Consider the following 13907-nt stretch of genomic DNA (forward strand, 5'->3'; position numbering starts at 1 on the left):
AATAGTATCAATCTGCATATATCATGTTCAAAAGGGTACTTTACCCCTCAAGTGCCTCAGCCTTATACCTTGGAAATGACCTCCAAGAATAGCCGGCAGGATTCCAACTTTGTACTGGCAGTAGAACTACCTGATAGTTTGGCTGCAAGTCCCCAATATCACCAGCCTGATTGAGAACGCAAGGGTTGCCCATTCCAGTAATCCCAGGTATTCATGTACCTGTTTTAATGGTGACCGTACCCGGTACAAGCGGTTTGCAGAAAACCAGGGAGTAGAGCAAACATAAACACACATTGAGTTCAACCATGCGCACACAAATGCGACGCCTGTCACCACACGCCACATCCAAATGGTGCTCGTATTGTCCCTAACGTGTGTCCATATCTACTTTGCGATCCCTATCTTTCTGCAATCCGCTTGCATACCTTACCCAAGTTGAGCTCATCAGCAGGATTTCTATTTGCCTTAGGTAAGGACGTCGCTCTCGTACAATAAAAGCCAAGTCAATTATGAAAAGAGGTCCAGAATTATCCAATGCTCGACCGAGCTGGCTGGAGTGTGATGCAAGTTGTAGCCTCAAAGCCGATCTTCCGCCGAACATCGCCGAACTGTTCAATTGGGCGCGGTTCAGGGCTGGGCAAGAGTGATCTTTTTCTTCTCAATTGATTCCATCACCTGCCTTATGTTGTTCGCACTTTGGAGAATGACACAAATGCCGGAGTCGTGATACCAAACGGCTTGTACAACGCTGCGCGCGAATATTCCGATTGGAGAGCGTCGATTCCACGGCAGACATGTGCGGCGGGGAGGCACAGCTTATGTTTTTCACAAACAGTCTGCAAACAACATGAACTCACCTTACCTGGCATACGGGCCCATGCCGCTAAAAGAAGGCGCCGGATAAGTACATGTACATACAAGTGCCCTGCCGACGGCTGAAAAGGGCTGAAAATGGATCTGGCCGCATTCAGTATATGCTGGCGAGACGGTCGCATTCTATCGCCGATGAGCTGAAGGGCGGACATGTGAAGCGTTCAGCAGCTGAAGATTAGATAAGCGACAATGGAACTCATACAAGCAAACACAGAGAGCCGTTGGACGGAGGAGAGACATCAGATGAAAATATACGTCCCGTGATTCGCTGGCTGTCCCTGCTTGAGCCCTGAGCGCAGACCATCCGAGACACCATTGGACATGCCTTGCGATGGGATTGTCCAAAGTGTGATGAAACTGAGTGAAAGTGGCAGCGGGCCGATGGTCCGCCTGTTTGTGACTGGACTGGACCGCACGCCGATTTTTTCTGCGCCAGACCGACATCGGCTCGGTACCTGAAGTACCGCGATCGAGCTGTGGGTATTTCTGAGATACTGCGCTGCAATTTTAGTAGGCGCACGTGCGCATGGTACTCTGAAGAGGCAAAAGAGTACTTGTGGCCAAGTACCAGCGGATCCGGTGCGTCATCGCCCAGAATTTTTTTGATGCCGGGATTGAAGGCGAAAGAAGGGAAATTCATGAGAAGATGCACTCGATTGAGGAGCAAAGTCTAGGAGAATGAAGCAAAAGAATGAATTAATCGCCATGAGATAGAGTGATCAGATATAGTATGAGCGGCATGATCATCTATCATGTGTTAATACCTAGTCAGCCGCAGTCAAGGTTTTCTCGTGGCTGAGGACCTCCGCCATCTGGCACCAGACTTTGTGACAACCTGCGCCATCCCCGGCCTCTCCAGCTTTTCAACGGCGTGTCCTGGCCAATTGAGAGACAAACAGCGATTGTTAGTCATTTCTGCAGGCATCTAAAAGAACGGAGAACGGAGAGCATCTACAGTAGCAGTTCAGCGCAGCGTCTGCTGTCCAATGAGTCATTGCCTCCAGTCAACTAATTGACCTTTAACAGTCGCCAATCTACCCCACACCTGCCATCGCCGACATAAAAATTCTCTGGCGCCAGTCGCCGTTCTCCATTCTTTTCCTCTCCAAGTCCCGGATTCAGATTCAGATCGAAGAAGCACTTTTCTGTATTCTTCATCACACACATCGTCACCATGTGTTCCGACCACGCGCCCGCAGCAGAGATTCCTGCCGTCAACGGCACGCCCAATGGCACCAACGGCGTCACCAATGGCCGCCGGCAGCCCAAGCTGCCGTACCAGCAGCATCACAGCGACGAGCGATCCAACACCGGCCGCTTCCAGATCATCGAGAGCACCCTCCGAGAGGGCGAGCAGTTTGCCAATGCCTTTTACGACACAGGTATGGCCTCAGACCTCCCGTTCGCCTTGTATCTCTCGACCAATGACTGACTTGCCGGCTGCTACAGAGACCAAGATCAAGATGTGAGCCGACTCACCACCATCTCCTCGCACCATATATATCCCTTGGACCATACTCATACTCTTGCAGCGCAACCGCCCTCTCCGACTTTGGTGTCGAATACATCGAATTGACCTCCCCCGTCGCTTCTCCCCAGTCTCGCGCCGACTGCGAGGCCATCTGCAAGCTCGGCCTCAAGGCCAAGATCCTGACCCGTTGGTCCCTCCTCCCGTTCCTTTACGACTGCCTCTGCTAACGACGTTTTTCTCCTAGACGTGCGATGCACGGTAAGAAATACGACCTGAACGCAAAACTTCCCCTACGCCGGAAACTAACTCTCGGCTGCGCAGATGGAGGATGCCAAGGTTGCTGTCGCGACCGGTATGTATACCAGATCGAGCCGCTGAATGGTTGAGATGCTGACCAGCACAAGGTGTTGACGGTGTCGACGTTGTCATTGGCACATCACAGATCCTTCGCGATCACTCCCACCACAAGTCCATGGCTGAAATCACCGAGACTGCCATTGAGGTCGTCAAGTGGATCAAGAGGTATGCGTCCAGCCATTGCGGTTGAAGCCGCGCGTTCGGAGCGTTGGCCGCTTCACTCATCGCCAAACCGAAACTAATCCCTTCCACAGCCAGGGCGTCGAAGTCCGATTCTCCTCCGAAGACTCCTTCCGATCCAACATTGTCGACCTGCTCAGCCTGTACCAAGCCGTCGACGTAAGTTCAGCTTCGCTCGAGACGAATGCTTCCCAATGGCAGTCCTAACCCCATATACAGAAGGCAGGATGCGACCGAGTTGGTGTTGCGGACACAGTTGGCGTTGCCACCCCTCGCCAGGTTTACAAGCTGGTCCGGACGCTGAGAGACGTGGTCAGCTGCGACATTGAGTGAGTACCAACGAAGACTAGGTACCTTGTCTTAACTGGAAAGGGGCTGAAACTAATGTCATGTAGGACACACTTCCACAACGACACCATGTGGTGAGTACGATCCGAGACTGCTAACCAGACGCGTGAGTTAACGATTCATCAGCGCCGTTGCCAACGCACACGCCGCCCTGGAGGCCGGTGCCACCCGTAAGTGCCAGCATCTAAGGTCGCTTCGGGGTATACAGTTTTCCTGACAATCTTCGCAGACGTCGACACCTCAGTCCTCGGCATTGGCGAGCGAAATGGAATCACCGTACGTATTGCGAACCCCGAACACGAAGACTCTTGACTAACAGTCCTCAGCCCCTGGGTGGTCTCCTGGCCCGCATGATCGTCGAGAGCCCCGACTACGTCAAGTCCAGATATAAGCTGGCCAAGCTCAAGGAGATCGAGGATCTTGTTGCCGACGTGGTTCAGGTCAACGTTCCTTTCAACAACCCCATTACCGGGTGAGTCTTGCAACTTGTCGATAGCGGCCATCCCATACTAATGCTTGGGTAGTTACTCCGCCTTCTCCCACAAGGCCGGCATTCACAGCAAGGCTATCCTTGCCAAGCCCGAGACATACGAGATTCTCAACCCCAGCGACTGGGGTGTCAAGAGATGTAAGTTCCCTCCTGGTGCCTGCATTGTCAATGCAAGAAGCTAACAGGTTGTAGGGATCCACTTCTCTTCAAGATTGACTGGCTGGAATGCCATTAAGAGCAGAGCCGGCCAGCTGGGTCTGATTATCACCGACGAACAGGCTAAGCAACTGTACGTTTCCCGAGTACCCTGTCCTGTTGACGCGTAACTAACTCGCCCAAAGTACACAGAAGATCAAGGCGATGGCTGACGTCCGTCCCCTTGCTATTGACGACACGGATTCCATTATCCGTTCATTCTGCCTTGAGCATCAACCCGAAGACCAACCTGACCAGTAGATGCTGCGTTCCGCAAGACGGAGATGCAGCCCCAAAAAAACGAAGAAAAAGTAGCGAGAGAATTCAATAGTTATATAGCACAGACCTTGGGTATCATAGTCGTGGAAAAATAGACTTTACGGTATCACTGATTTCATCATGCTGCTATGGCTCGCTCTAGCAAGGCTCAAAACACGACGTGTCCTGTTAGGTAGCCTTGATACGACTACCGCAGTTTGCCTTTCGTCGGATTGATTTGAGCAAGATGCTTCTCAAAGGCTCTTCATTCGCGAAGGATAGAGACTTGTGCAAACAACTTCGACATATACCGTTCTCAGAGAGCGAAAGTATATGTGTTTGACTTACCGTCTCCCAGCACATCAGACACAAGCCGAACCTCTGCAATTTCCCCGCCCATGAATCGCATGTACTACCGTGTTGATGCACCCAGACAAATTCCGAAATCAATCTGTCATCCCTCTTGCAACAAACGCCAGCAAACCAAGGCAAAACCTCTGCGTAATCGCACTTACGCCATCTCTCGAGGTGCCAAATCGTCGGCTTTGACTGACGCCGGGTCTCAGCTGCGGCTTCGGGAACATGAATTATGCTCGCAACTATCCAAAGCACTTTGATGTGTCACACCGAAAACGACGTTATACTACCTAGTCTAACGTCGCCCAGCCAAGAATATTGCGACGCTGTTGGTTGACAAGAAGCAGTTTGAAACTGCCACCATTGAGTAGTAGTTGCTATATCAACGATCGAGTTGCTCACTTATAAAAGACTGCTCGTTCCCATTGCCTCCCAAACGACAGCCACACAAAGCACCACAGCACCGTCATAACGTCCATCCCAAAACCATTCAAACTCACTAAATCAAACTCGCCATGTCCTCATCCCGCCCTCGCCAACGCATCCGCCACCTCCTCCCCCATCTCCGCCTCGGCAAATGGGCCCCCCGGCCCCCTCAACTCCATCACCGACATCCCCAACAATCCTCACCAACACCCAATCCATCCACAGCCCTCCCGGCAGAAGCAGCGCCACCCCGTCGCCGGACATCAACGCCGGCGTCACCGTCATCCTCCCCCGGGAAGACTGGTACAAGTACTCCAGCTTCGCCGGCAAGTTCAGCTTCAACGGCTGCGGAGATCTGACATCGTCTCACTGGCTGAATGAAACAGGCCTGCTCGCCTCGCCCATCGTTCTCACCACGACCTCGGCCGTGGGAGATGGCTACCCTGGGATATGGGAGTATACGGTTCGGTACCATTCTAATGAGGACAAAGAGCTCGACTTGTTTCACTTTCCTGCCGTTGGCGAAACATACGACGGGTATCTAAATCATCAGAGTAGATTCGCCGTCACGCCTCAGCACATCATCGACGGCATCCGAAACGCAACCGCAGATAGTCCCAGAAGGGAACACCGGCGGCGGAACTGGCATGATCTGCCACCGCTTCAAGGGCGGCACCGGCTCCAGCAGCCGCATCGTCAAGGGCTTCGACAAAGACGGCAACGAAAAGCCGTACACCGTAGGCGTCCCTAAAGTCTCCGTTAAGTTCTATGCTGGCTTTCTCAACGAGGTTACTGGAAGTCAAAGCCTCGTGGCACTTGTCCGAGATACAGAAGTTACTAGATAGGCTGCCGCCATCTCTCGTGATGGGTGACATGTAAGCCATACCTCCTGACCATGGAGTTGTGCCAGCATCATGGTCAGAAGTGGACAGGATTCACCAAGACGTTGCCGTTGAACATTGAATACATAGCGCGATGAGTACGGCCATTTTTGTCTGGATGTTAGACTGAACATACTCTTGACGTCTCGAACAGAAACAAACAGCAGACTTTCTGTAAACTTTAGTGCTTTAATGTGATAAGCAAACCTTCAAGCATCGCCGTGGCGCCTCGTAGTCCTCCTACCCCGTATCCAAACCAGATTCACCTTTGCACAAGCTTTGAGGCGTGCCCTTTCTGTATATCGTGGCGTTTGTTGTTCACGTTTGTCTCTTCCCGCCGAGCTGCCGTAGAGTATATATATATGGCGAACACATGCCAATGTCTGTGTTCTGTAGTGTTCGGCTCTCTCTTCGATACCATCACCATACATGCCGATCGCTTTCAAAGCTCGTCAAAAGATCACTTTCACGTCCAAAAACCAAACACAACCACCCACCATCATGCCGTCCTCCCAGACCCTCATCCGCCTCATCGTTGGCACATCCAGCCGCGCCTCATGGAACACCCCCTCCGCACTCCTCCAGCTCGCGCCAGAAATCCTCCTCTGCATCGCCGATCATCTAGCCCTGCACGACCTCTTCATCCTCTCGCAGGTCTGCCGCTCCCTCCGGCACCTCGTGCATCGAAACTGGAACAGGGAGCTTTTCCAGCTCCGTCCCCGGGACCAGTATCGGTTCTGGGTCGGGCTGTCTCTGGTCCGGCCGGCGTTTTGGGCGTGCGGGAGATGCTGCAGGATGCATCGTGTTAGTGGTAGGAGTGGCCCAGATGGTCGTAGTAGGCCAGTTGCCTGGGCCCCTTCGGTTCCGGGAATGGAGAAGGCTTCCTTGCGCTGCTCATTATAGAGAGCGAGGGGGCTCCCGGGAAGCGATCCGCTACCGCTCGATGAGAGGGGTTCTGGTCATGATGGTTCTTCGCCCCTCAAACGGTTATGCGCCTACATCCCAGTCTTCTTACTCTTCGTTTAACTGTCGACCGCCGATTCTCGCGAATAGAAAAGCACCTCAACGGGCGCCCAGCGGATACGAAGCTCTTGATTTCTGCGGCAGTTAATAAGGGGTGAGATAGGAGGCAGCGAATCCTCGACGTTGTCCACTCTGAAAAAGCAAACTGAGTCAGGTCCCGAGACCTCAGACAAGGAGGTCTATCCTTACTATCAAGCTGCGCGACCGCCGATGAAGCACTGGCCTCTATTGGGAGGTTAACCTAGAGTAACCAGCTTCGCATGACATTGGCAACAAGGAGCATCCATGAATACTGGTGGAGGATCACATGTGTAGATCCAATCCTGATGATACCGGGGTAGACTCATACTTGAAGGCTGCGATTGGGTGAGAGTTTCAATCTGATTGGGGGCAGCCAGGGAATGTCATCCCTTGACAGATGACGACTTTTTGTCCTTTGGAGAAATCTGTGGGCAAGCCCTCAAAAGGAGGCTCAGAACTCCCGAAGCTACGGACCGGCCGTTGGCATCGACTTCATGCGGGAGGCTGCCACGTCCCAAGCTTGGGACCGTGCATCTGTGAATTCATGCGCGGCTCTTAAACGACTAGTCTAGAGTGCTTCAGAGGCAAGTCCTAGACTCCAGGCAGCCTTTCGCATGCCAAATGGCGGTGCGAAGTATGGGGTTACGCTAGTAACAGTTTTCCTCCTTATTGGTTGAGGAGCTCGAGTAGCGAGCATCTGACGGAAATTGGTGTACTGGTTGATTTCATGGCCACGTTTGCATAGATTGTCAAGTGTCAATTTGAATACAGGCGTTGATGTGCATTGGTTTTGGCACTGCGATGTGACTCGAATGACCCAGCCGGTGAACAATATAGGGGAGACATGATAGAGCCCTGACGGCTCCTGAAGACCGGAATGTGGGCGATCCTTGTCCTGTCCGCAAGAGGTAAGCTGCGCAAACTGGAAAGGGTTACGATGGCTATGCTCCCAGACGGCAGGAATTGCGTCGACAGGGTTGCAAGCAAAGATGGAATCTCCAATGCAACACCAGCAAGAAGGATTCGTTTTACGAAACGAAACGTGTCGTTCAGTGCCAAGAGACTTTCAATCAATCGTTGGTTGTCAATTAATCAATCAGATAATCAAACAGACTGGTTTGACTGGCAAATAGTTTTAACCTTAATCCATGTACCGGTTATCTTCAACGGCACTGTACTTCCACCGGGCTCTTTTTCTTCGAGCGCAGTCTTACTCTGGTCCTGTTGTCAACTCTCTTCGCCATCGAAGACCTTTAGAGCGACAACTGTCTTCCAATGCTCCAGTACAAGCCTCCCTCGCTGAAGCGTGCAAATCGCGCATTTTTCAAACGACTGATTGACATCATGTTGCGGAGTAGAAGCGCTAAGATTCAATACCACCTCGCTGCTACCCCCCGGGTTTCGCATCTATTGAAATAAAAGTTGGACAATCAATCTCAGAGTTTTCTCGGTATCGTAGTAAATTATGAGCCAGCTCGCTTGCTTCGCTGTCTATCTATGTTCTAAAGATTCATGACTCTTTAAAGACATCAAATCATTCTCGCAAATCATTTCGCAGCCTGCTCCAAAAGACGCCTCAGGACATCGTCATCGCTGGGGTTGCCCTGTCCCAGAACGGTCTCGTACGCAGGGTACAGCACCGTCTTCTCAATCTCCTTGTACTTGCCATCCGCGACGTAGACGACGTTTCCTTGCCTGGAGGCGTCGACCATGAGGTAGGCGGCAGCGCGGGCAACGATGAGGGCGGGCTGCGGGACGTGCGAAATGCCCTTCATGAGGTCCTCGAGGCCGGGCAGGACGTTGCTCGTCGTCCATGAGGGCGTCAGGGTGTTGATGCGGATGGGAAGCCCCGCGATTTCTGCAAGTCGCGCAAGACCCCTGCCGAATCCCAGGACGCCGTGCTTGGCCGTGGCTGCATGAACCGTAAGCAATCAAGGAAAGGCAAACACAGTGCTTATATGTCACTGATTGTTCTGTTAAAAAACTTACAGTAATCGACGGCGCGGAGGGGCTGCAGTCCGGTGCTGGAGCCCATGAGGACGATGCTGCCGCCCTCGGGCTGCTCCTTCATGTAGTGAAGGGCCAGGCAGGCCGTGTTGATAAGGCCCCTCAGGCCAATGTCGAGCAGTTCGTGGGACGGCTCCTTGAGCTCCCCCTGGTCGTCCGTCTCCAGGGCCAGGTAGTTGGCGCGGGGGCCGATGCCCGCGTTGGCGAAGATGCTGTCGATGCGGCCATGCTGGTCTTTGGCCTTCTTGAAGAGCGCGCGCAGGTCCTCCCACTTGGACACGTCCGTCTTGACAAAGGTCAGGCCGGGCGCCTCGGCCGGCGGCGGGTTGACGTCGCCGCTGACGACGGACGCTCCCAGTGACAGCAGCAGGTCGACCGTAGCGAGGCCGATACCCGACGAGCCGCCTGTGGTAAGCCAAGGTTTTTGTCTCGTCAGCTTCGAAAGTCTAACAAGCATGCAAACGATTTTACAATACGAAGAGTGTGCCGGGAAAACAAGGCACCCCCGTAAAACAAAAGAGAAAACAACTTGTTGCCGTACCTGTGAGGACGACAACCTTGCCCTTGAGGCCGCTAAGATCCTCGTCCTTGATGAGAATTTCGGCCATGGTGTTGAGATTGGTACTGTAGGAGGTACTGTATAGATTAAACGGAAGCGAAGCAGAGGAATCTGGAAATGGTTTGGTGGGATGCAGGATGCAGGGAGCAGACGGCAGAGAGGCGGCTAGAAGTATCGAGATGAAGTGATATCGCACGAGTAATAAATCAGGACAAAGGGGCTTCGCAGGATGGGGATCTCGGGAAGGGGAAACAAAGAGGGCACCCATCCGGCCTCGCAGCCGCCCAACGAAGAAAAGCCGCTTTATAGCCCCTTTACCTGGGGCATCCGTGTGGTGAAACGAGCCTAGCCCGGCCTGCTGCCCCATACGTGCGCCGTTGCAGGACTGGCTGTCGGGCAGCATGAGCCCACATATCGTCTATATTAAAGGTCGGTCTGGCATCATGCACGATGGACCTAAGGCCCCCCAAGTTGCCTGTGGCGGCCGGGTATGTGGGCAAGGTGGGCGGAAAGATCCTGGCAAGCCTGGGTAGTAGCCTTTACGGGGGCTTTCACCCGGTTGACCGGTGCGGGAGTTACCATGCAAACGACTCGACTCGACTCGACTCGACTGGTACGCGAGTAATGGCTACGAACACCAGGCAAGGGTCCCGCCAGGGAAGAAATGATGAGCCGTGTTTTTATTTTCACTACGGTCTCATGGCTGCCGATCTTTTTAGTCTCGGATATGTAAAAGAAATACTATAATTAAGTATAGTGTGGTCTGATTTTCTCTGCGAGTGAAAATATCATATACTCTGATTCGTTTACGGCGCTTTGTCATTCAGTTATTAAGTCTGGATCTTCACGACCACTTTGACTCTTCTTGTTCTCTGCAACTCGTCCCTTTTTCTCCCCCATCTCGAATTCTCTTTCGTCCCAAGCGCTCCAACTCCTGCCCATCATGGTCAAGCCGGCGGGGGACGGCGTCTCGCTCCTCTATGCCTCGTCAGTGCTCATCGGTCTCTCATGGATCACATTCGCTGCCCGGATATCGGTGCGGTTTTGGCGAAAGTCGGCGGGATGGGACGACATCCTGATGTTTGTAGGCATTGTACGTCGCAAATCGGCATAGCTTCTACCCATATGCTTCTCCTCCTGCTCCTCCACCCAAAAGCACGGACGTGTGTCTAACTCTTCGCAGCTTCTCTTTACGGTGACGGCCTGCCTGTGCATAGTGTGCTGCTACCTCGGATCTGGGCAGCTCGCTGCAGCCCTGCAGCCCAGTGAGATTATGAAGGGCACCAAGGTGCGTCTTACTATTCCTCGTCGAATGCAACGCAGCGACATCATCGCATGCTGACTCTGGCCGCCAAAAAAAAAGCTCTTCTTCATCGCCGAGTTCTTCTACTCCTCCGGCACCGTCTTCATCAAGTCCAGCATCGCCGTCACCCTGCTCCGAATCGCCGACGCCCGCCGCCGCTACAAATGGACCATCTGGGCCGTCATCATCTCCACCATCGTCTCCTGCATCGTCTTCATTGCCGGCATTTCCAACATCTGCCATCCCATCACCACCCTCTGGGGTGAGACCACGACGGGCACATGCAACCTCCAGCTCAACAGCGACGTCAGCTTCTTCTTCTCCGCCATTGAGATCCTGACCGACTGGACGCTGGCAGTCTTGCCCGCCGCCTTGTTGTGGGGCGTTCAGATGAAGAGCAAGGTCAAGTTCTCGGTGGCTGTGATCCTCGGAATGGGTGCTTTGTACGTTAACCTTGCGATTCTCCTCTTCTTTCCTCCCCCCTCTTACTGCCTCCCCCCCTTTATAACTGAGGCAGAAAGCCCACTAACTCCTGAATCAGTGCGAGTTGCGCAACCATCGTACGACTCCGCTTCCTGACTCTCTACGACAGCCCCACAGAGTTCATGTTCGGCACTGGCAAGATTGGCCTCTGGTCCATCATCGAAGAGGGCATCGGCATCATCGCCGGCTCGCTGCACGCCCTGCGCCCCCTTCTCTCCCTGCCCTTTTTCGGCGGCGGCAGCTCCGGCGGCAACACCGACGGCTCCGGGCACAACAAGTACATGCCCAGGAGCGGACACCGGCCCGCGCAGCACACGGACATTGGCCTCGACACCTTTCACCAGCTCGGCGACGGGGAGGCGGACGGGGACGGGGACAGCTCCAAGCATATCCTGAGGGAGACCAAGGTCACAATGGTGAGGACTGAACGAACCGCTTCCCCGGGGGAATACGGCAGGTCTCAGGTTCTGGGATGGCAGAACAAGAAGTTTGAGGGTTGATTTTGGGAAACTGATGCTTTTTTTTTTTTTCGGCAGGATGGCGAATAGTTCGACAGAAGCCACGGGCAGGATCCCGTACCTGCCGTAGCCTGGACATAGTAACATCTTTTAATATAGATTAAGCTCTCCGCCCTACGATAGAAGAGAGAGTCGTGATGCAGAAGTCTGTCGTCGCGAGGCGGATTATAGACTGAAGAGATTCTTTGCTTTATGGGGACAGTCTTGGTCTTGGCTCGGGCTTGCCTTATTATACCTTACCCACCTAACAACTTTATTTGCCCTGCATACTTATATCACTCTCCATCTTTGAACTATCAAGATTGTCACCAAGATAATATACACACTACTTCTCGTTAGCTCCGTGATCGTCACTTGATCATCTGTGCCAAGACACATGACTCTCCGTCTTCTTCCATAGACTACGCAACAAAACCCCCGGTTTGTGGCTCGTTCACTGAACGGCACATCGTCACCAAGGTAGGCACCGACGTCGATACAAGATGGCAATTTCCAGGAGCAAAACACATATCCCTCACAGATCATCGCTCAAAGCTTTCACAACATCTCTCGTCTCAGTTCTCACGTTCTCGACAATCTCCCCCGCACCTTGCACACTCCTCACAAGTCCTACACCCGCACCCACATACGTGGCCAGTCTCCCCTCCGGACCCCAACCGGCGTCACCGCTCTTGGCCGCCTCATCATGCAGCACCTGCAGCTTCTCAAACGGAACTCCAGCCTCGTGATCAACCCAACTACGGTTAATCAGAGTTCGAGGCGAAAACTGCTCGGGCCAGCCAAATGTACCGCGCAGATGGTTGTACAGTTGAGTCCGCAGCGTGTTTTTCGCGCCGTCAGAAGCCCGGACCACTTCGTCCTGGTACCCCTTTGCGATCCGTGCCTCTGACGAAGCAAGGAACCGAGTTCCCATGGCCACACCGGCGGCGCCCAGAGCCAATGCGGCGGCTGCTCCTCGACCATCGATGATTCCACCTGCTGCGACGACAGGAATACCGGACTCCTTTACTGCGTCGGCCACTTCCGGCAAGAGAACCATTGTCCCGGCGGTGTCCTTTACCATGCCGTGGCCGCCTGCTTCCGAGCCTTGAATGACCAAAACATCCGGAGGCGTTGAACTGTTGACAGCAGCAATCGCATCACTCAGCGTGCCGACCTGGATCCAGACCTGCGTATCCCGCGACGCTCCTCGCAGAGAAACCGTCCACTCATCCAGCTCCGGCTGGCCGTTCCTCGCAGCAAACAGCCACACAGCACACGGCTTGTGCTTCTCGACATCAGACGTTGCAATCTTGAGATCGCCATTCCAGACCTGGAAGCCGACGCCAACGGGAAGCAGGGGGTGGCGCAAACTAGTCGAGGCAGCGACCAACTCCCGCGCCTTGTCGAGATCCGCCGACAGTTGGTCCGGCTTTGCCTGAGGCCCAATAAATCCCAAACCGCCGGCCGCCGAGACGGCGACTGCGAGCTGTGGGCCGGCCATTATGCGCATCGGGGCGCCGACGATGAAGGGCTTCTTGACCCATGGGTAGGGACGCGCAAGCAGGCGCCGGAGCTCGGCTGTTCCTTGAGAGGCCATTGTTCATTCAACTCTGAGCAAGAGTCAAGGACCGAGTTTCTCTCGCGGAATAGTTGATGATTTTCTCCTTAGTCTTTAGACTAAATAGGCATCAGGGGGGTCTGTTTCCACACAAGAGTCAGTCTTTGCAACGCCTGAACTATGATGAGACTGCTGTCTTTCTAAGCTCTGATTCAGGCAGCGTCATTGCAGAACTTAAGGTCGCTTTTGCCGGCTTAGACCATCATCTCCGAAACGAAAAGGGACTCCACACTAAAAGAACATTTCATGAAGCCGTGGAGCAAAGGTCCTCTTAGCGCTGCTTTAGAAAGACGCTGCAGAACGCCACAAAACCGTGATGACATACCGTCTTTGACAGCGACTCGCAAGGGGCTCTTTTGCGGGGAACAGGAGCAGTGAGGGATGGGATGAGAAAAACTCACAGGCGGAAGTGTTTGGTGTTCTGAGACAGTTGACAGTTTGAAGGGATCAGGGTTAGAGGGATGCCATCAGCCTTATGAAACCCATTTCCGGCATCTGGGACCGAGGTTACAACATCCCCGTCCTTTTTTCTCTTGTCTTTCTTTCAGGCAGAGATG

The 13907-nt window shown here is 53.5% G+C and overlaps 6 protein-coding genes across 6 annotated transcripts; 4 read left to right on the forward strand and 2 right to left on the reverse strand.

Moving 5' to 3' along the window:
* Positions 1 to 2001: 2001 nt before the first annotated feature.
* On the forward strand, positions 2002 to 4175 carry CCMA1212_009993 (Homocitrate synthase; the record flags this gene model as incomplete). The annotated part of the gene is made up of 15 exons (XM_073707051.1): positions 2002 to 2255; positions 2323 to 2338; positions 2406 to 2530; positions 2589 to 2602; positions 2666 to 2696; positions 2749 to 2866; positions 2956 to 3040; positions 3101 to 3210; positions 3277 to 3303; positions 3356 to 3399; positions 3459 to 3505; positions 3556 to 3701; positions 3754 to 3857; positions 3912 to 4008; positions 4061 to 4175. Exons 1-15 carry the CDS (start codon positions 2048 to 2050, stop codon positions 4173 to 4175), a joined length of 1287 nt encoding a protein of 428 aa, XP_073554394.1. The 5' UTR covers positions 2002 to 2047.
* Positions 4176 to 5106: 931 nt separating this feature from the next.
* CCMA1212_009994 (uncharacterized protein) lies at positions 5107 to 5800 on the forward strand (the record flags this gene model as incomplete). The annotated part of the gene is made up of 2 exons (XM_073707052.1): positions 5107 to 5509; positions 5571 to 5800. The coding sequence occupies 2 exons, from the start codon at positions 5107 to 5109 to the stop codon at positions 5798 to 5800; spliced, it is 633 nt and encodes a 210-aa protein (XP_073554396.1).
* A 537-nt stretch (positions 5801 to 6337) lies between these two features.
* On the forward strand, positions 6338 to 6739 carry CCMA1212_009995 (uncharacterized protein; the record flags this gene model as incomplete). The annotated part of the gene is made up of 1 exon (XM_073707053.1): positions 6338 to 6739. One exon carries the CDS (start codon positions 6338 to 6340, stop codon positions 6737 to 6739), a length of 402 nt encoding a protein of 133 aa, XP_073554395.1.
* A 1688-nt stretch (positions 6740 to 8427) lies between these two features.
* CCMA1212_009997 (15-hydroxyprostaglandin dehydrogenase [NAD]) lies at positions 8428 to 9511 on the reverse strand (the record flags this gene model as incomplete). The annotated part of the gene is made up of 3 exons (XM_073707054.1): positions 9429 to 9511; positions 8870 to 9292; positions 8428 to 8792 (listed from the first exon to the last, which is right to left on the reverse strand). Exons 1-3 carry the CDS (start codon positions 9493 to 9495, stop codon positions 8428 to 8430), a joined length of 855 nt encoding a protein of 284 aa, XP_073554397.1. The 5' UTR covers positions 9496 to 9511.
* Positions 9512 to 10389: 878 nt separating this feature from the next.
* CCMA1212_009998 (uncharacterized protein) lies at positions 10390 to 11732 on the forward strand (the record flags this gene model as incomplete). The annotated part of the gene is made up of 4 exons (XM_073707055.1): positions 10390 to 10539; positions 10630 to 10734; positions 10810 to 11192; positions 11291 to 11732. 4 exons carry the CDS (start codon positions 10390 to 10392, stop codon positions 11730 to 11732), a joined length of 1080 nt encoding a protein of 359 aa, XP_073554413.1.
* Positions 11733 to 12264: 532 nt separating this feature from the next.
* CCMA1212_009999 (uncharacterized protein) lies at positions 12265 to 13329 on the reverse strand (the record flags this gene model as incomplete). Its single annotated transcript, XM_073707056.1, has 1 exon — positions 12265 to 13329. One exon carries the CDS (start codon positions 13327 to 13329, stop codon positions 12265 to 12267), a length of 1065 nt encoding a protein of 354 aa, XP_073554412.1.
* Between the last annotated feature and the right edge of the window lie 578 nt (positions 13330 to 13907).

The sequence above is a fragment of the Trichoderma ghanense genome, assembly GCF_004382785.1.
Source record: "Trichoderma ghanense strain CCMA-1212 chromosome Unknown scaffold_21, whole genome shotgun sequence".
Taxonomy (NCBI): domain Eukaryota; kingdom Fungi; phylum Ascomycota; class Sordariomycetes; order Hypocreales; family Hypocreaceae; genus Trichoderma; species Trichoderma ghanense.